At 37.0% G+C, this 27,482-nt stretch overlaps 1 protein-coding gene across 2 annotated transcripts; it reads right to left on the bottom strand.

Annotated features, from left to right (window-relative positions):
• Positions 1–2,355: 2,355 nt before the first annotated feature.
• LOC591873 (aquaporin-10-like) lies at positions 2,356–18,936 on the bottom strand. Of its 2 annotated transcripts, none has more exons than XM_030977401.1 (8): positions 18,736–18,936; positions 14,588–14,708; positions 13,195–13,332; positions 12,235–12,353; positions 11,516–11,736; positions 9,903–10,063; positions 8,854–8,949; positions 2,356–2,919 (listed from the first exon to the last, which is right to left on the bottom strand). In XM_030977401.1, exons 1-7 carry the CDS (start codon positions 18,847–18,849, stop codon positions 8,879–8,881), a joined length of 945 nt encoding a protein of 314 aa, XP_030833261.1. In that variant the 5' UTR covers positions 18,850–18,936; the 3' UTR covers positions 2,356–2,919; positions 8,854–8,878. The 2 variants fall into 2 exon arrangements, with proteins under 2 accessions (XP_030833261.1, XP_030833260.1); XM_030977400.1 differs by having other exon boundaries at positions 8,899–8,949.
• Between the last annotated feature and the right edge of the window lie 8,546 nt (positions 18,937–27,482).

Raw genomic sequence — 27,482 nt, 5'->3', positions numbered from 1 at the left:
CAAAAGTGAGCATGAACGCAATCGTATTTTAACCTAAACGCGTAACAGATGCCTGATTCTGGCCGTCAAAATCAAGCATGAACGCGCCCATAGTCTACCCGTTACGCTCCTTTATGAGCATGATTTATGATTTAAGCAACAATTCTCCCCCTCCCCACTACACCCTCTATCTCTATCCGGGAGAGAAATCAGAGAATTATGTTAATATTTGAATTTCATACTTTACCTTTACCCTAGATTCTGGAAGAATGCTGTGTTTTCAGTAATCAGACTCCCGGTTTGTCCCACGAGATCATCATGAACCGGGTGAAATGTTATTCTGCACGTAGGCCTCTTCGTAGTGGTAGTATCCCAGTCATTGTACAATTTTCTCTCGTAGGTAACCCCCCTTTTTTTTAGACCCGTTAGAACTAGCTATAGTAAAATTAATCTGCTTAACTTGTAAACTTTATACCTTTTTAATTCCAAAGAGAAAAATTGCTATGGTTACTCAAAATAGATTTGCCCATTTTCATCGACCAAATTAATTCTGATTGATAAATATTTCAATTGCTATGTTCATACTTCTCTATTTTTCTCTTTTACAGTATTTCATGCCTTTGATAATTTCCCCCTATTACGTAATTTCGTTATTTGGGGTCGGTATGTTGGTGCCTTTTTTATGCCTCCGCCACCGAAGGTGGTGCCGGAGGCATCATGTTTTCGGGTTGTTCGTCCGTACGTCCGTCCGTACGTCCGTCCCGTTTGACCGTTATCACAATATCTCAAGAACCATTTAAGATTTAAACTTAAGACTCGGGAATAGTATTTATCACCATAGGAATACGATCTGATTAGATTTTGGAGTACGTAGGTCAAAGGTCACAGGTCACAGAGGTCAACTTATGAAATTCCTTGTATTGAGTTTGTTAGCGCGATATCTCAAGAACCATTTGAGATTTAAACTTCAAACTATAAGTATAGTATGTATCACCATAGGAAGACGATCTGATTAGATTTTGGAGCACGTATGTTAAAGGTCAAGGGTCACAGAGGTCAACTTATGAAATTCCATACATTGAGATTGTTATCATGATATCTCAAGAACCACTGGAGATTTAAACTTCAAACTTAGTGATAGTGTGTATCACTATAGGAAAACAATCTGATTAGATTTTGGAGCACGTAGGTCAAAGGTCAAGGGTCACAGAGGTCAACTTATGAAATTCCATACATTGAGATTGTTATCATGATATCTCAAGAACCACTGGAGATTTAAACTCCAAACTTGTTTAAATTGCTCTATGGCGGAGGCATCATTTTCGACTGCGCGCAGTCAAAATTCCATCTAGTTATATGTTCTTTTCCCTTCCATTAACGTCGAAATTCTGTTACACTTCATATTGTATTACCTTCTGTATTAAAAAACAACTAATGATTAACATATGAAAACACTGTCCAATAAATGAATAAACGTAACTATTTTCAGGTTCACGTTATAAACAAACAACAACAAAAATCGCTATTCAATATTTTCTATCTTGTCAACCTTCCTGTTTAATGTATATCATATACATGTATCATCCTTTTGTAGTAAACCTATTCTTTTGTCGTGCATACAATTTGTTACATTTGGTTTGTAATATTGTTAACATTCAAAATAATTAAGAGAATCAAGCATGAATAGATGATTAAATAAACAGACATCAGTTGAAATCAATTCAGTTTGTAGATAATAATACTATCAAAATATTATTATTATTATTATTATTTATTCGGCATTTCAGAAGACAAAAGTACATACAATAGGTAGAATCAATAACAAAACAATGAACTGGAGGGTGTTTCACAAAAATTGTCATCAGTGACAAATGAAAGTTTTTGTTATAAGCTACTGAAATCCTTGCTTCTGATTGGTTATCAGCAGATTTGTCACTGATTTTGTCATTTGTCATTGAAAAAAAGGCTTTGTGAAACACCCCCCTGATCGCGATACAAAAGAGGTGAAGAGATTTTGACAGGGCAGACGGGCCTTCTTGGGACAAGAAAAGGTGAACTGAATTACCATGACCCTCAGGTCTTCTGTCCCACACCCCGTCAACTCTATCCAAATCTGTACATAAAACCAGAAGAAATAGACAGCAAAACATAAGTTTATAACAAAAAAAAAGGTCTTTTTCCCACACCCCGTCCACTCTATCAAAATCTGTACATACAACCAGAAGAAATTGACAGCAAAACAAAAGTTAAAAAAAAACAACTCAGGTCTTCTTTCCCACTCCTTAAAGACCGTCAAAAATACTGAGCCAGAGGGGATTAGACCACACAGCGAGGTCACTGACAGGTGGCTATCTCATTAACTCAGCTCTCAACAAACATAAGAAAAAGAGGATCATGGGGGACGAACAGTCACCGATTGGGGAAGTTTATAATAGTGTGTCACATTGAAAGGGGTTAGGACGATATTATTGAAAATTGACATGATATGACTGGAATTTTTAATTGAGATACCAAAATAAATATGCATGTATGTTACTGTAAATTTATAATAGATTTAATTAGATATACCAGATTCGATACCTAAATGTGGGTATGGATTGATACCTAGTACGATATCTTAAAATCTTAAAGTTATGAGGAATATTTTTCAAAATATAAATATCACAAAACTTAATGAGTTAATATCTATTTCACCTACTAACATTTCAATTGCTTATATCTAGTTTTAATATTACAATTTCACCTACTTAAATATCGCCTTTAGCCAGTTCGAATAAATTTAACCAGAATACATAAATAATATTGAAGGAAAAAAAGAACATTATAACAGAAATCTCAAATTATCCGCTCAGTTTTTAGTACTCGTAGAAAATGCGAAAAGTTTCCTGAGATACTGCTTCTACACGGATGTCTGGGAGTCTCTCTCCGGTAACAGGGGATCTGTGGATATATAGAAATATAAAAGAAATTTATTTCCTTTCAATTCGATTGCAAAATTTAATGGTTTATCTTTTCATACTTTTGACGCAGATTTGCAACTTCCATGAGAAAAAATTGCCCAATTTTTGTATGAATCTGAGTTTCATTAATCTGCGTCTATTTTTTGGTTGAAACGAAGCGATCAGAAGATATATTATTGTCTGAAATAGGGTCATTAATTCATCTTCTCAAAAATTCCCACCCCATCTCTCTCTCTCTCTCTCTCTCTCTCTCTCTCTGTCTCTCGCTTTCTCTTACTCTTTAACTCCATCTTATCCACCCCAGCCTCTCTCTCTCTCTCTCTCTCTCTCTCTATCTCTCTTCATTTATCGATGCTATTGATTCCCCCTATCGTTTTCATATTTGAGGGGCCGTTAGTTCAGGCGCGTACCATTTATTGTCGAAAAGGGATTGATGTTAGTTGGGGGTCCCATATTTTGTTGTTGTTGTTGAAAATGTCTCACGACTGTCAAAACCCCTGTCAGCTCTTGCATTATAGCTCCCTTTTTTATAACGCATTTGTTCGTTATAAAATAAGATTTTTGTGGTTGTTGTTTTACTGTTGTCAGTCATTAAAATAAGTAATGATCAACATTACAAAGAAAAAAGAAAGAAAATCATTCAACTTGGAATGTGTCGAAGTATAAGCCTCGTGCACGAACCTTTCAGGAACACAATCGCAAAGACATTCGAAAAATTAATTTCAGTAGCCTTGTACATCACATATTGAAAGATGCAAACATGGCAAAGACGAATAACTTAATCTAAACATAATTTCAATGAGCATTGAAATTGCCCTTAAGTTGATATATTTTTTTCGAGAGTCTTTTTGAAAGTGTTTCTGATACTTTAAAGCATAAGGAGCTTTGTGCTCCTATTCTTTCTAGTCAATTTGTTCTGTCTGTCACTTCAAAATAATAAATAGGAACCCCTTTTGCGAAGTGCGTGTTAGATTAAAGAAATTAACGTGTTTTACAGACAGTCTTTATTTAAAAACGACGCATCCACAATTACAGTTTATATAGGCTACCACGAGATAATTATATGGACCGGATGAGATGCCATTCTGCACCTAAGCTTCCCGGTCATTGTACAATTTTCTCTCGTAGGTAACCCCTTTTTGGACCCGTTATAAGTAAACAAAAACTGCTTAACTTGTATCAGTTTAAGCCTTTCTAACTCCAAAGAGAAATTTCCCTCGACCAAATATATTCTGATTGACATATATTTCAATTGCTATGTTTTATTTTCATAAATCTCAGTTTCATTAAACTGCATATAGGTTTTGGTTGAAACTAAGCGATCAGAAGATACAATGGTCTGAAAGAGGATAATTTCATCTTCCAAAGCCCCCCCCCCTCTCTCTCTCTCTCTCTCTCTCTCTTTCTCCCTCTCTCTCTCTCTCTCTCTCTCTTTCTTTCTCTCTCTATCTCTCTCTCTCTCTCTCTCTCTCTAGATATATCTCTCTTTGTTTTCATATAAATCCATCGAAAAATTACAAATTGAATGATTTTTTTTTTCTTTTTGATAATTTGGGTGAAAGGAAATTTAGTCGATAACTTATTTTAATGATTGACGACTGTAAAAATACTACAATAAAACTTCTTTTTTTTAACAAGCATTAGTGTTATAAAAAGTCACATTTTCTCTGATTGATTAAGTTTAAAAACCATCAATGTCTCCACTAGAAGTGTGCGTCTGTGTGTGTGTGTGTGTGTGTGTGAGAGGGGCGGGGGTTGACGGTGCTCATATCTTCTCTTGTATGTGCGTTTATATTACTTATTTGAAGGGGAAAAAAAGAACTTTTATCTTTTATATAATTTTTTTCCCGGCCAATTTCGTCAAAGTAGCAATCAATTTCATTAACGTGCATTCATGTTCGAGCAAATTTTCTCCACTCGTTGCTCCCCTGTTTCATTTTGAAACTTGTTGCATTCAATTTCGTTTCGAGTCACCGAATTTTCTAAACATGCACATTCAAATTAAAACTTGGTTCAGTCAATTTGGCAATGCGTAAGGGTTGTTCAATTTCGCCAACGTTGAGTGGAAGGAGAATTGCTTAGCGAATTGCGGTTCCATTTTCGTCTATGGGCAACCTCTTTCGCAATCGGGTCATTCAAATTAAAACTAGACCTCATAAACTATATATGAGGCTCGATGTTTATTCGGATATGCATTATTTCATATTTATTTATTTATTCTTTCTCTCTATGATCTTTTCTGACATTATAAATTGTCTAATATATTTATATTGCATTTATGTTTTCTCTTTCTTTCGACATTCTTTGTTGAAACATCTCTCTATTTATATCTTCACATTTTTCATCATAAATGTCTTTGAGGTTATGTTTTAAATGGTTTGTTTTGATCAATCTTGATTGAGTAGGTGATCTTTCTTTCTTTTCATGTTACATCTTTTTCTTTATTCATCATTGTATTTTTGTTTCCATCATGTCCATGTCCATTAAAGCTGAACTCTACCGCTGTCCAGGATCTGTTTTTATATAGCTTGTGCTTAGAAGAGAAGTCACAAATTGTGCACCTTCTCCGGGGACAGTTACTGGCAATGACAGATATCTGCTAACGAATACGCATGTCATTCCTCCAAGTAAACTGTACATAAAATTATTTAAGCAGAAGTATATTAAGTGACAATTTAACATCAAATGAAAACCAATGCACACATGTCACATAATATGCCTAATCACGAAATTGAATGCACGAATACATACCATCGTCTGTCCGGCGCGAATTTGAATGCTCTTTGCACGCTTTTCTAAATTGAATGCTCATTTTGCACGTCTCCGTGACAAGAGTATGAAATCGCATGCTACTAAATCAAATTGAATGACGCAATTAGCTTTTGAATGTTGATCTACATAGTCATTCAATTTCGCACGAACTTGAATGAACGTAACGTTAATTCGGATGCTAAGTTTACGAAGTTGGGCGGGAAAACCTCTATTATGGTTGTTACCTACGTCGGTAAATTTAAAGAACTCTAAGGACCCTTTGCCTTTTTTGCTAGAGGAATCTTTTTGTTGCTGTTAGCATGTTGGCAAATTTGTCCGACACTTCAATTCAAAATATTCCAAAGACAAAATTCAAAATTAAATGACATCAACAGAAGTATGGTTTTGGCATCAGCAATATTTATTTTTTTTCAAAATTTGATTTATGCAATAACAAAAAATGTACATGTATGACACAATATCAAAACAATTTCAATTGATTTCAAATTGAATTTAAATTGATTTGTCCGGATTTATGTTTCTTGAGAATGTGGTATACTAAAGCTTGCATATAATTTTTTTCAACAAAGGCCCTAATTCGACCACTCCACATGTCATTCTTAAATTACGAAAAACACACAAAAGCATCAACATTTAGAAGGTGTATGAATGATTCAGTTGTTAGTTGTAAGTGTTTTGCCGGCGTAGCCAAGTGTTCAATGCACTCGACTATATACCTCTATCAGTAGTTCATGATATGACAAAGCCTTACCGCTCACGATGGCGGTCTCCTGCGTTCATTGATTGGATTATATATTATATTATATGTGTTATATTATATAATATTATATGTGAGAGTATTTATAGGTGTATATGTGTATGTGTATGTATGTATGCATGTGCTATGTACATGTATATATATATGTATATGTATGTATATGTGCGTATATATGGATATATATCTATAAAAAAAAATTTAAGCTCACTTCCTTATTTTGTATTCATTATGTATCATGACTATATTGTTTATCTTATGAATTGTTTTGTATATTATCTTTGTAAACACATTTTATATTATGTATTGTATTATTTTGAACGCAGAAATAAAAGCAAACAAAACAAACAAACAAACAAACAAACAAAGGGTGGGGAGGTATGTGTGATTCTTTAGAAGTAAGATTAAAATGATGTTGTTGTTTTTTCAACTTTGCTTTTTGTGTAATGTTTTTCTCTAATGATGTTCTTTCTCCAATGATGTTATTTACCAATGATGTTTTTCTCCACTTTTTTCAAAAATGATTTTTTTTTTTTTTCTTCTTTTTTTTTCTTTCTTTTTCTTTCTTTTTCTTTCTTTTTTTCTTTTTTCCTTCTTCTCCAATTATGTTTTTTCTTTTTGGTCAACGTTCGTTATTAAAAAAAAAATCATTTGAAGACATGAGACATACTTTGTAATTGTAACCAATTATATACGAGTCTTTTTATAACATGAGATTTATTCTAAAAGCAGAAACTTTCTCGCGCCTGAAAATGTCCCGGTTGATCAATCTTATCGGATGTTTCTGCCCTCAAATATTTAAATTAGATTGAATAATAATCATAGACGTATGGGCTCAATTCCCCCATTGGGGATGGCGACTCTTACCCTAATACTGCCTTTTAAATTTTCTAAATTTTGCGAGCGAAGCGAATGAGAAAAAATGTGTATACCTTTCATATTGACGATGCAATTGCAATCGCTACTCTCAACATGTTTGGAAACATCCGAGAATTTCATAGTACTGTAATGAGTGTCATTAATTATAGGCGAGTTTTATGTCGCGAAAGTTTCTGATTTTACATAGCTCTTCTTTAACTTTTGGCGTAAATATTCCTAAATTGAATGATATACATTAACAGCAACAATAACAACAACAATAACAATAACAACAACATGAAACTAAAACAATAACAACAATAACAACAATAACATCTACAACGAAGACGACACGAAGATCATAAGCAAGATGAACATGATTAGAAACAGATAGTCGATGTATCTCAATACACACACATTAAGTAGTAATCAGCTCGTTTAAGATACAGGCTGACTCTGCAAAGTTTATGAATGGAAATGGAAAATTTATATTACTTATTACTATTCAGAGGTACAGATGAACTACTAGCAATTTCGAGATGCACGTGAAGCAAGTTTCAAACATGTACCGTGGAACGACCAATGTCTGATAAAGTATCTAAGATTGAAACCAAACCTATGGTTAAAGATATGGACCGGTAGTGGTAAAATTGCGGTTCAAGGGTTTTCGGTGCAAAATACTCATTCAATATTGATTAGGTATTGCCTTTGGAGGTTTAGATGGCAATCCGTCAACCTAAATTCGCAACAAAGCAGAAATATATGCCCAACTCTTCAATGTGATAACTATCCAGGCCGGATCGATATGATAATTTACCAAATATATCAATTAGTAGGCGGTTTCCCGGCAAAATTTGTATCATCACGTATTATTCAAAACATATTCTTTCACATGATTGGTAATCAGAGCTTCCATTTCACTTTTTGATAAGGGGCGTTTCCAAAACTGATCTATAGCTTCAACAGGTTTCGAGTATTCAAAACGTCAACAACTAAAACAACTCACTTGGAACGTTGAGTCTCTATTGGTCTCAGTCCTTTTCAGGACTTCTCAATCAACACACAAGACTACAAACAGTCTTTTTAAGGACTTTCCACATGGTTCTACTCTCTAAGTTATTTTCTAGCCATGCAAACATGTACTTTCAAGCAACATTTGTAACCAAAATAGGTGTTAAAAATGAATTACTAGCGATGGTAAAGCTAGCACGTTACAACAAGACAGACAGAGCCTTCAACGACCATATATATATATATTCCCCCTAAACATTTAACCAACAACACTTTTCATTAGGCAACTAGATATTGGCGCTCTCAAAATTATTGGAATGGATTGGATAACCAACATGTAAATGCTCATTGAATTTCAGATCGAGTTAAAATATACCATAATAATGAATGTTAAAGCGGGTTAAAGAAATTAAAAATTAAAGTGGGTTATATGATACATGATAATGATGCATAGACAGATAGCCGGATATATATATTTATAAAAACCGCTGTGTAATAAAACAATCTTGTATTATATACCGTATTATGATTCAGCCAATGAATGTTATATGGGAGAAAGCTCACATTGAATCTCTGCAGCGTGGGTTTTGGGCATTCCATCTTTCTTTTCAAGCTCTATAAAAATGAAAGGAAACAACAAATAATTGGTTAGATATAGAGCTGGGTTTGTGTTGAACACTGTTCAGTATTAGTCAGTTAATATATTATGTCTGGATTGTTTCAGCATTTTCGACAGATAACCATTAATGTATATCAGACAGGATATGAAAAATTACTGAAGATACCACCTAACTGCCCGAGAATGTGGTAACTGTTTTCCGAACATTAATGTGTAGTTCCAAATTGTTAGGGGGCTGCATACCCCCTTGCCTCCCCCCTACACATGAGATCACATGTTAACGCAGCTCATTCGTAATTTTCGTCTGCTTTTTTTGCAAGAGGCGAGCTTTAAGATCTGGGACCCGTTTCACAAAGCGTTCTTGCAATGAAAAATGACAAAAATCATTGACAAATATGCTGATAACCAATCAGAAGCAAGTATTTCACCAGGTTATAACAAAAAACTGTCATTTGTCACTGATAACAAGTTTTGTGAAATGGGGCCCTGATATATCGGCAATTTGAAAGCCTTAGGACACACTATTTTGTTTGTTTGATATTTATTTACACTATGATACATTTATTGTGTATTTTGTTTCACTTTAACTTAAATTTGTGAAAAATGCGGTTACCTCCTGACAAATGACAAAAATCATCGAAAAATCTGCTGATAACCAATCAGATGCAAGTATTTCACCAGCTTATAACAAAAACTGTCATTTGTCACTGATAACAAGTTTTGTGAAATGGGGCCCTGATATATCGGCAATTTGAAAGCCTTAGGACACACTATTTTGTTTGTTTGATATTTATTTACACTACATTAATTGTTTGTTTTGTTTCACTTTAACTTAAATTTGTGAAAAATGTGGTTACCTCCTGGTCATGCAAAGCGTAATATAGCGACACCCTAATGTATTTTACTACTCTTAGAAAATGATGAGGAGAGGAAGGGTGAATAATAGTACCTATCTTTTCTTTGTAGTCTGTTGCATCTTCTTTCTCATCAACAGGAGGATGGTGGAGTTCGATTGCGAGGTAGTAGGCCCAGGATCCCACAGCGCCCCCAATGGCGGGTCCAAAGATGGGTATCAACCACCAATGAACACCATCGTGTGTACCATCGGCTCTGTTAAACGATATGAATCACATCACATCACTGGTCATTGTAATGATAATGTATTGAAAGTATCATAATCAGCGGGGTGATGATGATGGTAGTGGTGACTATGGTGATGATAATGATGCTGATTAATATGGTTATGAGGATGAGGATGATGGTAAGTGATGGTGGTGATGATGATGATGGAGGAGGTGGTGGTGATGGTGATGATGATGATGATGATGATGGTAATTAGGATGATTAGTGATGACTGATGATGATGCTGATTATGGTGATGATGATGATGATGATGATGATGATGATGATGGTAAATAGGATGATTAATGATGACTGATGATGATGCTGATTATGGTGGTGATGATGATGATGATGATGATAATGATGATGATGATAATGGTAAATAGGATGATTAATGATGACTGATGATGATGCTGATTATGGTGATGATGATGATGATGAGGATGATGGTAAGTGGTGGTGGTGATGATGATGATGATGATGATGGTAAATAGGATGATTAATGATGACTGATGATGATGCTGATTATGGTGATGATGATGATGAGGATGAGGATGATGGTAAGTGGTGGTGGTGATGATGATTGAGGTGGTGGTGATGGTGGTGATGATGATGATGATGATGGTGGTAAATAGGATGATTAATGATGAATGATGATGATGCTGATGATGCTGATTATGGTGGTGATGATGATGATGATGGTAAATAGGATGATTAATGATGACTGATGATGATGCTGATTATGGTGATGATGATGATGATGATGATAATGATGATGATGATGATAATGGTAAATAGGATGATTAATGATGACTGATGATGATGCTGATTATGGTGATGATGATGATGATGATGATGATGGTAAGTGGTGGTGGTGATAATGATTGAGGTGGTGGTGATAGTGATGATGATGATGATGATGATGATGATGGTAAATAGGATGATTAATGATAAATGATGATGATGCTGATGATGCTGATTATGGTGGTGATGATGATGATGATGGTAAATAGGATGATTAATGATGACTGATGGTGATGCTGATTATGGTGATGCTGATTATGGTGATGATGATGATGATGATGAGGATGATGATGAGGATGATTAATGCTGATTGATGATGATAAGATTATGATGACGATGATGATGATGATGACGATGATGATGATGATGATCATTTGTGATGATACTGATTATGATGATGAAGATATCAATAATGCTGAGGAAGATAATTATGGTAAGATGATATAGGCCCTAAATATTGTAATGAAGATCAGGATGTTGAAGATGACAGTCACTTTGGTTTTTATTATACATCTTTATCTCCAACTCCCATCTCGGCATATTAAAAAGTTATAAAATACGATTTTACAAGTAAACTAATCATAAGACTATTTATGGTAAACTTTTTCTATTTTGACAAAGATGAAAATGACTTACAGCACCCAGACCTCCGCGCCGTACCCCATGACACCCAGACAAAGACGTCCCGAAAGGTCTATCGAAGGATTCAGGGGTGCCCCTGCATTATGACCAAAGGTCATGACGAGGGCTAAAATAATCAAACCAAAGAAGAAAGGGGCCCAGTTGAGAGGGGGCGGGACGTTGCGATGGTCCAACACTGCGCCTATGATGGCTAAAAATAGCGCTGTGCTCAATACCTGCAAATAGAATAGAACAAAGCCAGTACTGACGGTGTCATGATTAACATCAAACTAGTCTGAGATATAACTGTGTAAGATTAGCATAATCGTTCTAATTAATAATACCTTCTTTTTTTGGTAACCGCATGACAGTGCAGATGATGCATTCTTGTATGCAATAGCGTGATACACATTATTAATTGAATACTAATGTACTTCGATTGTACCAGTCCGGTACCAGTGCGGGAGGGTGTTACGTTATCCAGATTGGAAGAGGGATGATACAGATACCCTACATAACACTTTAGGGGGAAATACGTATCCAATCCGGTTACATGTGATTTTATTTTATTTCGTTTAATGATTCAACGAAATGGCCCTTCGAGCCTCAAGTGATTAAGAAGGAGCAAGTGAAGAATAAAAAGTAATCTGAAGGAGTCGATCACGTTGTATGTGAAAGGAGATAAAACAAGAAATTTATTAAAAGAACATCAAAGATGAGTTTTATATAGTTACCTGTTCGAAAAACCCGGTCGTCACAGACAGATACAGTTGGGGGAATGTAGCAAATATCGCTGCCGTCCCATTCGGGCCAAACGCCTGACGCTCTCCACCGTCGAAATCATCGAAGGCATCTGTTGAACAATTAAGGAAGATGAAACATCAATAAAGGACATGCAGGGTCCTGCTAATTATTTCTTGATAATGAAATGAATATTAAAATAGTTTCTTAAACTGAAGTGTAAATAGAAAGCTGATATTCAATCGACACCTGAAATCACTTCGATTACACGAATAATGTTCTAGCATTTTGATTCTATTAAAAGGATTCGTTACAGAATCTATACAGACACTGATGATTGCTTTAAGGTATGTTATGAATGTTTCGAAGTTCTTTCCCAATTTTCCCAACTGTGCCGGAAGACTGAATACTTTAAAATCACTTTTTTCAATTTGACATTGTTTCAAACCAGACAACAGAGGTTTGTTTTGTCTTCAATGTAACCCGCTTCCAGAAATGTCTATCATCAGGGACGGATCCAGTGGGGAGGGTACAGGGGCACTTCCCCCCACCCCCGGCCCCCAAAAAAGTGTTGAAATCAGCCCTAAATTCGCCAAAAATGTACTGGCAAACAGGGACGTGCCCCCCCCCCCCCCCGGCCACAAAAAATAAAAAAAAATTAGTACGCAACCCCCCCCCCCCCCCCCCCCCCAACTGAGCGAATTTGCGGTCGGCGCGATTTTCAAATATTCGGGAGCAAAAAAAAAAAATTAAAATGTGCTCTTACCCCCCCCCCCCCCTGGATTTCAAGTATTGTAGTTCATTCATTAATAACATGTTAATGGAATAACTCGTCACTAGGTCCCCAGGAAAGAAACACTCATAAATTTGAATATGTTGGTAAACCTGTCAATAATTGCTAGACGTCGAAAACTTTGTCGACTATCGGTTTCTCAAAGATATTTTATACGCACCTTGGTAAACAGCATAGACAAGCACAGCTCCGACAAACCCGCCCGCTAGTTGGGCTAAGTAATAGACAGGAACCCTTTTCCATGGTAATTTTCCTAAAACAGCTACTCCTATCGATACGGCGAGGTTGATGTGACCCCCTAAATAAATAAACACAGATATAAAGACAGAAAGTGATAATATTAATAGTATTCCGCTTTTATATAGCACTTAACACATCGACGATGTCTCTAAGCGCTTTACATATATTATTGCCCCGGTCATTGGATTCAGGCTTGTCCACACGCAATTTATGCACGTTCTCCACTTCCTGGGGAGCATTCCAGCCATGCGCCATTTTACATACGCCATCACAATGCTGAGCACACTACATTCACGTTCATGTCCTATATAACGGGTACCCAGAGTGTCAAATGTAGATTAACGTCTCGATAAAGGACGTTAGTGCCGGGCTGAGCTATGAACTCCGTACCTTGTGATCTGCAGTCGGGTGACTTATCCACTAGACCACAACAAAGTATCAATGTAAACCTCCCAAAAAAGTTTGGAAACTCAAGTTTGATCGACTAGGTCTCTTTTTTGGGGGGGATAAATATTATCATCGATTTGTGTAGTATCATTAGTCAGTTTGTTTATTCCTCTTAAAAAGCCCCTTCTGCACTAGTTTGGTATGGAGGGATTAGACCTCCCTGCAAGGTCACTGGCAGGTGGTTATCTCATCAAATCAGCTTTTAATTAACATAACCAAAAGGGCATCATGGGGGATCAACAGGTACCGCTTAGGCATTGTTGGCTGTATAGAGGGCGCAAGTAGCAATAAGTAGTGCAGTGGTTAAGATGATACCCCCTATTTGTTATGATTTTGCAGCCAGTGAATGAGCAATATATCAGAATAACGGACAAGATCAAAAGTGCCAAGGGGTCAGGGTGTAGTGAACCTGAAAAAAGGGTTGTCAATAAGCCTACAAGATCGACAGTCGGTCTCGTGAACTAGCTGATAACTTTCCAGGGGAGTGTTTCACAAAGATCCTAAGTAGAACTTAACACTAAGTTGGACTTAAAAAGTATGGACAGCCATTGGAGCCTTAGAATGAAATATATTCAAAAGCAAAAAATTGGAGTATTTTAGACTTTTCATCAATTCCACATCAAGAACATGAAATCTCCCATGATAATAGAAAATATGAATGATTTGAATCAACATTTTATGCCTTCTAAAAAAAAAATTACAACATATTTTCAAGGATGCTAATGGCTTCCCATAAATTTTAAGTCCAACTTAGAGATAAGTTCAACTTAGGATCTTTGTGAAACACCCCCCTGAAGACATATCAGACCAATATTTTTGGTTTCGTTGGTTTTCGGTCTCGTGTGTTATCGGTGGGAGAGTTTTACCTGAGACGCCGAAACTGGAGTAGATGGCGAAAGCGACCCCCATACCGGCGGTGAAAGCGATGTTGAATACTGATCCCGTTCCTGAAGTGAGATCCTGAGCGATGGCCGCACGCAAGAAGACCTCATCAAAACAAAACAAAAACAATAAATCATGATACTATTCAAATTTTGAAAAAGTGCACACAAAAAGTATAGCAAATACTGACTAAAGACTGCAACACACTTTTAGGCTCTGGAGGGCCCAAGAGTGCAGCGTTTAGACGGATACAAATGCAAAAATCTTCTCACTCGGTAGCTACGCTCCCTTCCATAATTGCTTTCAAAATGTTAACGAGAAAAGTGAAGAGTGAAAAAAAGTATATTGCTTGTTTTGCTAAGGAATGCAATTTTGTTAATACAACCAAAACTTCAAACACCTGTGAGGGGGTAGTCACTTCCGTCACCTTCAGCCCTCTCGTTCACTATGCTCCCTCGCACTTGCGTATTGATGGGGGGGGGGGGGCAGCTTGGGGGAAGCTCCCACTCTAAAAATCAAAATCAATGTGGTTTATTTCTAATTCGATACCAGTGATTTACAAATGTTGCTGAAATGGCGTTTTTTTTCCCCTAAGCTTCCGGGGGCTCTGCCCCCTGGATCCCACCAAGGGCCGTGAAAGGCCCCTGGTTACTCATCTGACCGTAATTAAGTGTCTAAAATGCCTGAGCTTCGGGGGCCCCGCCCCTGGACCCCACCAAGGGCCCTAAGGCGGCCCCTGGATGCTCATATAATTGTAATTTATTGCCTAAAACCCCTGAGCTTCTGGGGGCTCCGCTCCCTGGACCCCACTCCAATTAATGTCAGTGCATGTTACAAGTAATGTATCAATATATGCTCACTAAAGCCCTGAACTTTCGAGGACTCCGCCCCATGGATGCTCATCTGACCTTCATTTAATGCCTAAAACCCCTAAGCTTCCGGGGCCTCCTCCCCCTGGATGCTCATCTGAGCTTAATTAAATGCCTAAAACCCCTGAGTTTCACGGGGCTCCGCCCCTGGACCCCACGCCAATTTACGCTCCACTTGTTTCGCTCGCTTTGCTCTACCTGATCGTAAATACTTAAGCCCCTCCATACCCACTTTGAAAACAGTTGCCAGGGCCTGCGTAACATGTAAGAGTGGTGGTGATGCGGACTTTTTTCTGCCCCCCCCCCCCCCCAAAAAAAAAAAAAAAAAAAAAATTTTTTTTTTTTTACAGTGCATGTATTCCTGATAATTTTGTCTCTCTCTGTATTTCTCTATCTCTCTCTCTCTCTCTCTCTCTCTCTCTCTATCTCTCTCTCTCTCTCTCTCTCTCTCCCTCTCTCTCTCTCTCGAAAACACTCTACTAAAAGAACACGCTTTATCTTTGTCTCCTCTAAAACAAATATTTAAAACAAAAGATTCGTTTAGATAATAAAACAATCATTATTAACAGCATAGCTAATATAATATGATGGCCTATTATCATTAACAAAACAATGAAGTAAAAACAAAAAACATAATATGAGTAATTAGATTTTGTCCAGATGTGTATCAATCAGACAAAGATTATTTACGTCTGGGGACCGACCTTTGGCATCACCATCCGAAAGACGTGACTCAATTTCGAACCGGAGTGTAGGTGACGACAGAGAGAGCTGACCAAGTGAACTTACCGCTAGACCAACTCACATCTCACTTCATGATTATAGATGATTTTATAGTTATAGATATCAAAGCAGTGTCTTGCGGTATAATGGTTCTACATATCGTGCTTGAATTTGATACGTTTTCCCCATATCAAACACTTTCTTAACATAAAATGACGTTACGACTTCTGTACGTGACCAATAACTATTTGTATTTACACTATTGTATTGATTACTTAATTATATCCAGAATTACAGACATAACCACGTTATACGTGGTCTGAGTATTTTCTTAACGAAGACATTTCTTCAAAATACCCCTTAATAAATCAGAAGGCATGTGAATTTATCACACACATTGACAACGACTTCTTGATGACGTTCTAGGCGTCTATATTCGTTTGTTTGTTTTGAGATAATTATATCTTATGTGCACGTATGCCATGTTAAACATCGTAACATTTATTTTGTTGTTCATTATTGATTTGATGATATCGTTCCCGTTGAAGTAATCATAAATGTGCTTAGAAACCCTTTATATCTACACAATGCCGCACACTGCAGTGTTGACATAAAGTCTACCAAGCCGTGTTAGATTGAAGTTGATGGCATACTAAACTCTTAAAATACTCTAACCCTTCATAAACGACATTCCATAAATCGTTTTTCACACCATATAGGTAAAATCATAGATGTAATGCACTAGACACTTTGTGCAATAGAAAAGACCTCATTTCGACATAAACTCGGTAAAAACAAGTTGGAAAACTCAATATCGATAGGTGATCTCTCTCAGGCTGTATTAATTTTTTTTTAAATTCGCTATAACGTGTAAGAAGACAATTCGGGGTTAAGCAAAACTTAGTTAAATTTTGGGTACACGCGGACTCCCCCCCCCTTTAATTTGGGGGTTTAACAAATATCAACATATATAACCTGGGGGGGGGTCGGACACTCATGTTTAATCGATGATATATCTCAAGTTACTTCGTTATCTTATCACGTATAAATTTGTTTATTCATTGGTTATGATTTTGTGATTTGGCGGTGCACTATATACGGCTTTATCTTTAGGAGGGGGGGGGGGGTCAGAAGTGAAACCCGACAAATCGTTGCATTGTCTGCTAAAATTAGGAGTTCGCAAGCTGTTTTCTTTTCTTATAAGTGTCCTTTTCACTTTTTATAAGTGCCCTCTTTTCCTTTCATCATAAAAGGGTCCCTAATTTAAAAACTATTAAGTAAGATAAACTTTTCCTTAGTCCCCCGAAGCTCGCTCTTCTTTATAGATTATATAATTATGCTTCTTATTCAAAGTTGTTTCAGTCTGTTCTTATTATGTTGTGCTTAAAACCCCATCAGGATTGTTTTTCATCTTTATAAGATGTAGATTTTTGCACTGCGACCTCACATATCGTTACAATTTGCTCGTTCACAAATGAATATTCAGCCCATTACATTTTACTGCAAAGTATGATTCTTGAGCAGTGTTTTGGATCATATGAAGATAGAAACAAATATTAAATTCATCCCTGATAATGTTATTACAATATAGGGGTATATACCAATGTCTAAAAGTTATGTAATTTTGCTTGAGGTGTCCCTTTGTAAATGCCCCTTTTTCAGAAAGTGCCCTTTCTTGTGCCCCCTACTTTAGAAGACGCTCTACCGCCCCTGTCTGAAATGAAATCCGAGAAGCCGTGTTATGTTTCAAAATGTTGAAGCATCGCTACCTCCTGCCTGTAATTTATAGTCTTCTCTTCAACCTCATTAACATTATGTGTTTATAAGAAATTCAATTTACGAACATAAAGTTCAACAGGGGCAAACGTCTCTCACTGGAGGACGTATTCTTCTTCTTCTTCTTCTTCTTCTTCTTCTTCTTCTTCTTCTTCTTCTTCTCCTCCTTCTTCTTCTTCTCCTTCTTCTTCTTCTTCTCCTTCTTCTTCTCCTTCTTCTTCTTCCTCTTCTTCTTATGCATGAAGTTAAATCTGCCGGCGGAGTTGTTTTTTTCTTGTTGTTGAAAATCTCTAACCATCCAAATCCCCCCCCCCCTTGCTCCGCTCTGTTTGGTTATATGTTTGAAAAAACCTTAGAAGTACGTTATAACGACCCAGTAGCCATACTTGCTACACCGGGGTCGAGATAGGTAACTGGTGATAAAATGCCCTGAGTAGACTCTGGGTTGCTGGCTTGGATATCTCAAAAGAAAGGCTTATAATTGTGACGAACCACTTCTTTGTTAATTGAACAGGGATTCGTATTAACATTGCTTCTTTGGAGAAAAAATACAGATCAAAATAGATCACTAATTTTGTATTGTACAAATAATGAGGAAAAAATAATTCTCCTTGCAGGCCTATTATTTGTTTTGAACTCCCCCAAAGCCGACCCTCTAAAACAAATATATACTAGAACAGCTCCTGCACTCTTGCTCTCTTTGAGCACCCCTACTTGTTCCACGTCGCCCTGGTCGTCAAGATGCAAGGCCGGTGGATACTTACCGATAGCATGAACGTCGAGTAGAACTCGGCCATGAGACATCGTCCGAGGTCACTCCGAATTGTTATCACACTCAGTATTTTCTTCATCCAAGTTTTCATTTTATCCATCCCCATGTTTAATTACAAGAATATGCCCTCCGTCCGAAAATGCCTGGCAACAAACGATAAATCACTTGTAGACTATCTCGGAGATACTCGAGGTTTGAGACATGACGGAGTTATACATTAATGATTTATCTCAGAATACTCAACCTTTAAACTACCATCATGCGCGCTTATCATGCGAAAGTTCATAATGTCATGAATGTGCTTCTATAACGTGATTGGTAGATATCATGTACTCGAGCAAATATGGAAAAATCCGCTTTAAATATGTTGACGAAGCAAAATTAATTATCAAGTTTGAGACATGGTGTTATAATGATTTATCTCTGAATATTCAACCTTTAAACTGCCACCATGCCCGATTATCATGCGAAAGTTGGTAATGTCATGAATGTGCCACTTTGTGATTGGTAGAGATCATGTGCTCGAGCAAATATGGACATATTCGCTTCAAATATGGTGACGAAGCAAAATTTAAATTATTAATTTCGTAAAGTCATAAGTGTGCTTCTATGTGATTCGTTAAAAGCTAGTGACGATGCAAATGTAAATCAGTTCGAATATGTTCGTTTTCTTTCTCAAAGCTCCCATTTATTCCACATATTGGATCAGCGCTATGTCGATTCCCGTGATAGCGGACACCCACCCCCATGCTTCCAGGGGTCATAACCTGCATTGAGGGGGGGGGGGGGGCAATGCAGGTTATGACCCCTAGTAGCATGAGTGTCGATCCCGGGGGGATGGGGGGATATATCCCCCCCCCCCCCAATATTTTAGGTGGGGGATGGCCTGTACAGTCACCCCCCCCCCCAATAATTCACCATCAAAAAAAAAAAAAAAAAGAGAAAAATTAATGATGAGAGCCCGATGAGAGTAGTTAATGGTTATTACTCGCAAGATGACCATCAATATACACATTTTGCTATCTCATTTTCATAATACATATATATATATATATATATATATATATAGAAAACGAAGTAAATGAGACGACCGTATATGATACAAGAATAAATTGAATTCTCGCTCATACGGCTTCATCAGGAATTGATGAATTTATTCAATTTATTCAATCAACAGCATCATAGAAAAGCAGTGCGCCAAATGCAAAGCCGCAGCGCTAAAAAGCAACGAGGTTAGTAAATGTTAAGCGCGAAGCGCAAAAGTGCAAAAAAGAAGAGAGAGATAATTAGAGACAAAGAGGATACAGGCGTGTAGCCAGGGGGTGGTAGGGGCGGTCACCCCCCTCCCCCCCCAAAAAAAAAAAAACGCCGACCAAAAAAGAAAAGAAAAGAGAGAGTAAGAAGAAAGGAAGAGGACGTCAAACGTCAAAGCTTCCGCGCTTCGCGCGGGAAGGGGAAACTCCCCTCCCTGCACCCACCCCTAGGAGGTGCTCACTACCGCCCCCCCCTAAATTAAAATCCTGCCTATATGCTTGAGAGGATAATAACCCAGGTAGCAAGCCCATGTGGGACCCACATGGGTCCCATATTCTCTAAAATGTTATCTTTATTGAGGGTGACTTGAACAAGTTAATAACTTGGAAGGGAGGGGATGCAACCTGCTACACACCTCTACCTCTTGGTTGCTTTGATCCATTGCCGAAAATATTTTGGCACCTATCATTCCCCCCCCCCCCCCCAACCGAGGATACCAATCGACACCCTCGCCTGGTAGAGATGTACTCGGGCAAAATTAATAAGGAGAAATTCGCTTAAAATAGATAAGGCAAATAAAAATCTCTTGCAATATTTAACAGACAGCCACTCTGCTGAGAATTAAAACATCATGGCAATCAGGCACAGATCCAGGGGTCCGAGTCTCTTTTCTCTATTTCTCTGGAGGGGGGGGGGGGTGTTTAGTATTAAAAAAACGCTCACTATGCCACCCCCCCCCCCCTCCCTACTGAGCGAAATATCGGCCGGCACGATTTTCCAATTTTCGGGGTCAAAATAGAAAGAATAATAGCTCACACCCCCCCCCCTACCCCCACTGAGCGAAATATCGGTAGGCACGATTTCAAATTTCAGCACACTCAATTTCAAATGTGAGCCTCCCCCCTAAGAAATCCTTGATCCGCGCCTGATGGCAATCATAACCTACCAATTGATTTGTATTTGCGTTATAAAGGGCATATTGAAATTATTGTGTGTCCATCATAATTGTCGATTTTTAAAAAAAAACTCAAATTGTCACGATGACTTCCTCCTAAACATGGCGTATAATATACATTGACTGACACCCCCAGTACATGATATAGAGGGGGAGGAGGTGGGCCAAATAAAAGCATCCAATAGCACCCACATGTAGATATGCTCAATTCATTTGATGAAAGCAAGTGACCAATCAGATCCGACAAAAATAGGTTAAAGTTCTAGTCTTAACTTTTAGCTGATAATTTCCTACCAAGCAAAAAAACACAACAACTATAGGTTTGTTTTCTTTAAAACACTGTAGATTTTCCTACACAAAATGAGTAAAAGTGGATGTCAGCCTTATACCCCCCCCCCCTCCCCAATAGCGACGCCCCTGGATATTGCATGCCCTTGACATGTTTGTAACGTCACTTTCGTCCCCGCCGCGAGAAAAAAAATGACGAAGTGGGATCAAACAATTTTTTTAAAAACCCAGTAGGACGAATGGCAGTTGCAGAACAAAATCCGAATCACCACCAGGTGGCATAATGGGCAATTGTTTGTTTTTTTATAAGGAGGGGGGTTGCGGATATTGACGAAAACGGTAAAGATGTGGGCCTACAAATTACGTTTTCGATATGGCTTACTGCTTTTGTTATGTTGATTATTCATGAGGATAGAGTAATTTGCATCTATCTACCCAAATTACTTGAATGCTTTCATTAATGTTCTCCACACTTTGAGCAATGAGATGATAAGTTAATATCCCACCCATCATTATCTCATTGATCAAAGTGTAAAAACATTAGAAACTATATAGATGAAACTTCGACTGCGCACAGTCAAAAATTATGCCTCCGCCATAGAGCGATTTCACAAACCAAAACAGAAGCAATTTTTCAAATTCAAGTTTAATCGTAATCCATTAACAGGTTCCCAGAATACCATGATTACAAGCTATTTTTAATATACATGTATGACATATACTATGTCCCTTTTATCTTTGACCTCATGACCCTAACATCTAATCAGTTCATTGGCTTTGGAAGATACATACAAAGTCATGTCTTGAGTTTGATGGTAATTCGTCCATCTGTTCTAATGATATGATCACTAGCTATTTATGCATATACATAATGAGCCCTGCGACCTTTGACCTCGTGACCCCCAAAATCTGATCAATTCATTGGCTCTGCAAGATACTTACATGATCTAAGTTTGAGAGGAATCCATCAATTATTGGTTCTTGAGATAACGCGATCACAAGCTTTTTTGCATATATGATGAGCACTGTGACCTTTGATCTTTGACCTCGTGACCCCAAAATCTAATCATTTCATCGGCTCTGCAAGATACATACATGACTTAAGTTTGGCAGGAATCCATCAATCGTTTTTTGAGATAACGCGATCACGTGAACGGGACATCCATACGTACGTACAGTGTACGTACGGACGGACGGACAACCCGAAAACATAATAAAAGCACTATACAAAATAGGAAACCATAATTCCATCCAATCTTGACATATCTCGGTCGGCTCAAAGTCTCCCGATTAACCCCAAAGAGCCGACCGATATCAAACACAAAACGTTTTCCGTGCAATGTTTAACAGAGATGCTTCAAGGAAATACTAAAAATATCTAAATGAAAATATCGATATTATCGTCCATGAAACAGGGGCGGCAGAGCGTCTTTCAAAGTGGGGGTACCAACGAAAAGGGCACTTTCTGGTAAAAAGGGCACCTACAACGGGAAACCTCAAAGCCAAAATATATAGTTTGCATACATTGGTAGGCCCTTATTATACCCCTACATTCTGATAAGATTATAAGGGATGATTTCATTGTTCGTTTCTCTCTTTACATATATGTGGTCGGTCCGAGATACTGCATTTTTCAGTTGGATGTGATAGTTTTATTGGTTTGTATATTTATTTGAGAGAGGGCAAGGCGAGCGAACACAAAATTAAGATTTATGAAGTTGCAGTGCGAAAAATTACATCCTATAAAGAGAAAAAAAATCCTAATCATGAAAGTCTGAAAAGATCTTTGATAAGACACACAATTATATTAACATAAAATGCGAGCGAGCTTTGGGTGAAATTGAAGTAAAATTGCTCTTAATTATAGTCGCTTAAAATTAGGAACACATGAAAGGAAAAGGGGGCACAATTATCCAATGTTAGAAAGGACACGTATTAGAAAAGAAAAGGAGCACATGGCAAAGTAAACATCGGAATTATCAGAGGTGATAAAAAAGGCACTTATGAGAACGGGAAAGGGGCACTTATTACAAAGAAAAAAGGGCAATTATCAGAAGGAAAATGGCACTAATTAAAATAGATAGGGGCACGTGTCAAATTAAAAGGGACATTTATTACAAGTCAAAGAGGGCACCTCTCAAATTTTAATAAGAGAACTCACCGGACATGAAAAGACCCAATAAACAAAATCACGTGAAAATCACGTCACTATCAAGGTATCGACTTGAGGAGAGTTACGTTCTTCAAACACCTGACATTTACGTAAATGTGTTAATACGTTTATTGCACTAGGTAACTTAAAATACACGTACACTAAATCACGCAATTGTCACTGCAATATCACCATTATAATAACGTGATTATCCCTACCTTGAAGACCATGGTTTGTAAACCTAATACTCCCGTTTTTGTTTGGTTATGAAATTACATCTTCATTAACGAAATTATCACATTCTTTAGAAGTTTTGTCCGGTAAAGGGGTACTTTTCGTGCGACAAAGTCCGGCCCGAGAATTGTAAAAGAAGGGGTGTATTTGACTTTTCACCCGGAGATTTCTTTAAAAAGGGGGTGTTTTTCCTTTTTTTCTCTCATCTCTTTGGACTCCTGAGAAGTTATTCCGAATGGGGACCTTCACGGTTTCGGTGATTTAGTTTGCCTGCCCCATTCCTGGCAACTTGTAAATGCTCATGGGAATCACGATGATTTTCATCCTTTGTTTTGTATGATTTGTTCTTCTATGTAATCCTCTGTATACACTTTGTTTTGCCGAATAAACAATAATAATAATAATAATAATAATAATAATAATTTAGGGGGGTACATTGAGCATTTTTCCTGATTTAGGAGGGTCTCCAAGGCAGGAAAATCCCGCGAAAAGCCCGCGAAAGGGGGGTTCGGAAATGTTGGCAGTCCTCAGATAGGGGGTGCTTTCAAAAAGAGGGAACGAGCATATGCGTACCCTAAATAACACTGAGTGGGGGCCGGGGCCATTAGAACCATTTGGTAAAACTTCCAACCAGTTGAACGGCATCAACACTTCAATACTGGTACGTCTGTATTTCCAATGTAAAGGCATCGGTAATAAGTAGACTTACATAATTTAATTAATCGAAATTTTTTCATATACTTGTATTTTATTGAAATTATTTAAGTTCATAGTTAATGTTTTCCTCATTCATGTTTAATTAAATGTAATTAATACGAGGTAGCGAAATGTCCTAATAACTGGTATTTTATATTTGTAGTATTTTCGAAATGAATAGCATATATAACTAAATCATCAGTAATTAAGAAATATGCTGTAAATTCAGATAAATTGTTAAAAAAACATAGATCTGCACGCACCCATGCATATTCAATATGCAAATTAATTGGCGTCAGCTGGTTCAACTTGAAATATGCCAACAGTCACAGATTATCACCACGGAATTTAAATGGTAACTGTGAAACCATCAAGACACCTAAGAATAACTCATTGTTCACACCTAACAAATTACAGATTCACACCTAAGATTAATAATCAGTTTGAGTCACGAGATCATCACCACGGAACTTATAGTAACTTTGACCACCATTTAAAAAGGTGTTTTAAGTCACCTAGTAATTACTAATTTTTCACACCAAAATATCTCGGATTCACAGCTTAGATTAGTAATCAGTTTTAGCCACGTGATCATCACCAAGAAAGTTATGGTAACTTTGAAACCATTTAAAAAGGTATTTTCAGACACCTAAGCATTACTAATTTTTCACACCTGGAAATCACGGATGCCCAGCTATTATGATCCGTTTGAGTCACGAGATCATCACCGCGGAACTTATGGAAACTTTGACTACCATTTAAAAAGGTGTTTTAAGACACCTAATAATAACTAATTTTTGACACCTAAATATTACAGATTCACAGCTTAGATGAATAGTCAGCTTGAGCCACGTGATCATAACCAAGAAAGTTATGGTAACTCTAAAACCAATTAAAGAGGTGTGTAAGACACCTCAGAAATTACTAATTTAATATAACCAGAGATTCACAGACAGAACAATAAGACGATTAGCCGTTGTAAGTAACGTGATTATTACCATCAATCTTGGATAACATGTGAAACCAATCGATTAAGGTGCTTAAAAGACCAAATAATTACTTGTTTATCACCACCATCGTTTAACGGACAAAAAACTCGTTGCTTGGTCAAGTGGTTATTTGGTCATAAACACTTGATTTACAGAGGTAATTGGAATCACGTTACTCCAGCCGCGTGATAAATTGGTGGTTTTTATATAGGTGCGACGAAAACGTGAACAGGAGTACCTTTAAACAAAATGAAGTCACGTGTCGATAACGTTTAAATCTAGTTCAAAAGGCACCATACTTTAAAATCACTTAAAATACACTCCCAAAAGAGGTTATTTTTTAGTGATCTGTTTATTGGGGAGGCACTTAATTTTGTTTTAGGAGGCGAACACACATACGTCCTTCAAGAAAAAAACATGGCATTCAAACTTTGGTAGAAGATGCTGGTATAAAAAAGTAATTATGTGCTGTTTGCATGGAAACGATCAAATGTCTTGTAACACGCGGAACTGGTACGGATGACACGCCCCACCATTCCTTGTGGTGTGGTTCGATGTTTTATTTCATATGCATGTTACACGGCAAAATAAACCTGAATAAATAAACAAAGTTTAAACAATTAAATAGAAATGAGGACATTTTTAAAGAAAAAACACAAGGGCAATAAATATAAAATTTGTTTATGACTCCAAGATACGAATTCCATTATGACGTCAAGCGGCGACTCATAATAATAAATGATAAACAGGTTGTTTATATTCCATTCATTTAAACTTAATCAATGTTGCATGAAAATAACCAGTTCTTCCATCGTTATGGATAAGTCTCCCAACAAATAAATGAATACAACCATCGAGTGAACTTTATCAAACAATCAAACATAATTTCCCATGAAAATTACATTGAATTTCTTCTGATGGTACCCTCCTTTACACATGTCGTTTGTCAACACCTAAAGGAATAATAAGTAGTACGAATTATTGTGAATTTTACTCCAAAACACAACACTGAAATCGATTCAATAACTATAACCGCAAACTAATAACTCTCAAAATATCATTTGACAACTGTTTCGCCAAATATGATTATCCAGAGTTAACTTCAACAACATATTTTAAAACTATAATTCCTGAAGATTAAAAGTAATATACCAGATAACATCCATGTTCATCTCGAATTACTATTACTTAATCAGAATCAAGTGCTTATTATAATTAACTAAAGAAATCAACATACTGATGATAATATGACACACCTTATAGCATTATTCAGCACAACTTTTCATTCAGAAAAAAACCAAAGTTATAACGAACTAACATTAAAATACATCTAATTATACTAATTATCTCAATAAATATCAAACTTGACAAAAGGATAATCTTCTAATGTTACCTCAAAAGCTTATAGAGACGACCCTCTACCTGCCCCATGAATGTGGGTACAGTGCAGGAGTGAATTTGGCTAATATATTTTGAATTGTGGGATCATGATTACCATGGGGCAACTCCTCCAAAAAATCAACTGGGTAAATTATTGCTACAATAAAGGGCAATGAGATTCATGTGTCATTAAAAAAAAAACAGATTAGCCCATTCAGATCAAATGTTTTATTCCAATAACGTTTGAAAATATATAATTCATATAATCTTCGCCTGGGTTGTATTATGTATAAACTGAATGGGACGAGTTGCCTTATGCATAAACTTTGTTGTTTTCAAAAAATGAGAGATTCCACAATTACGTACCCTACGAAAAAATCTTCTTTTTACCATATTCCATGATGTAGAACTCTTTTTAAACAGAAAACTTTAGTTTATATTGGCCCGATCTATTGGAATTCTCTTGATGAGTCTTTCAAACAGTAATACACTCACCGAGTCTATTTTCATTTAAACGTAATCTGAAGCTAAAGCTAATTAACACTTATAAGGAATCAACATGTAACATTATTCTCATCTGCTTCAAATACATGCCCAGGGGCGGACTAGCTTTTTGCCAGGGGGGGGGGGGGGTTGACCCAGGGGCGGATCCAGAGTTTCTAAAAAAAAAATCGCGCCGTTTTACTGTTTTACATTTTTTCTTCTATTTTCCCCCTTTTTTTTCCCTCTCCCTTTTCCACCCTTTTGTTTCACTTGGTGGCCCAAGGGGGGGGGGGGGTTAAACCGCCGAA

The sequence above is a fragment of the Strongylocentrotus purpuratus genome, unplaced genomic scaffold, assembly GCF_000002235.5.
Source record: "Strongylocentrotus purpuratus isolate Spur 01 unplaced genomic scaffold, Spur_5.0 spur5_scaffold_9, whole genome shotgun sequence".
In the NCBI taxonomy this organism is placed as follows: Eukaryota; Metazoa; Echinodermata; class Echinoidea; order Camarodonta; family Strongylocentrotidae; genus Strongylocentrotus; species Strongylocentrotus purpuratus.
The sequence above is the reverse complement of the archived record's forward strand: the minus strand, read 5'-3'. Positions and strand labels throughout refer to the sequence as shown.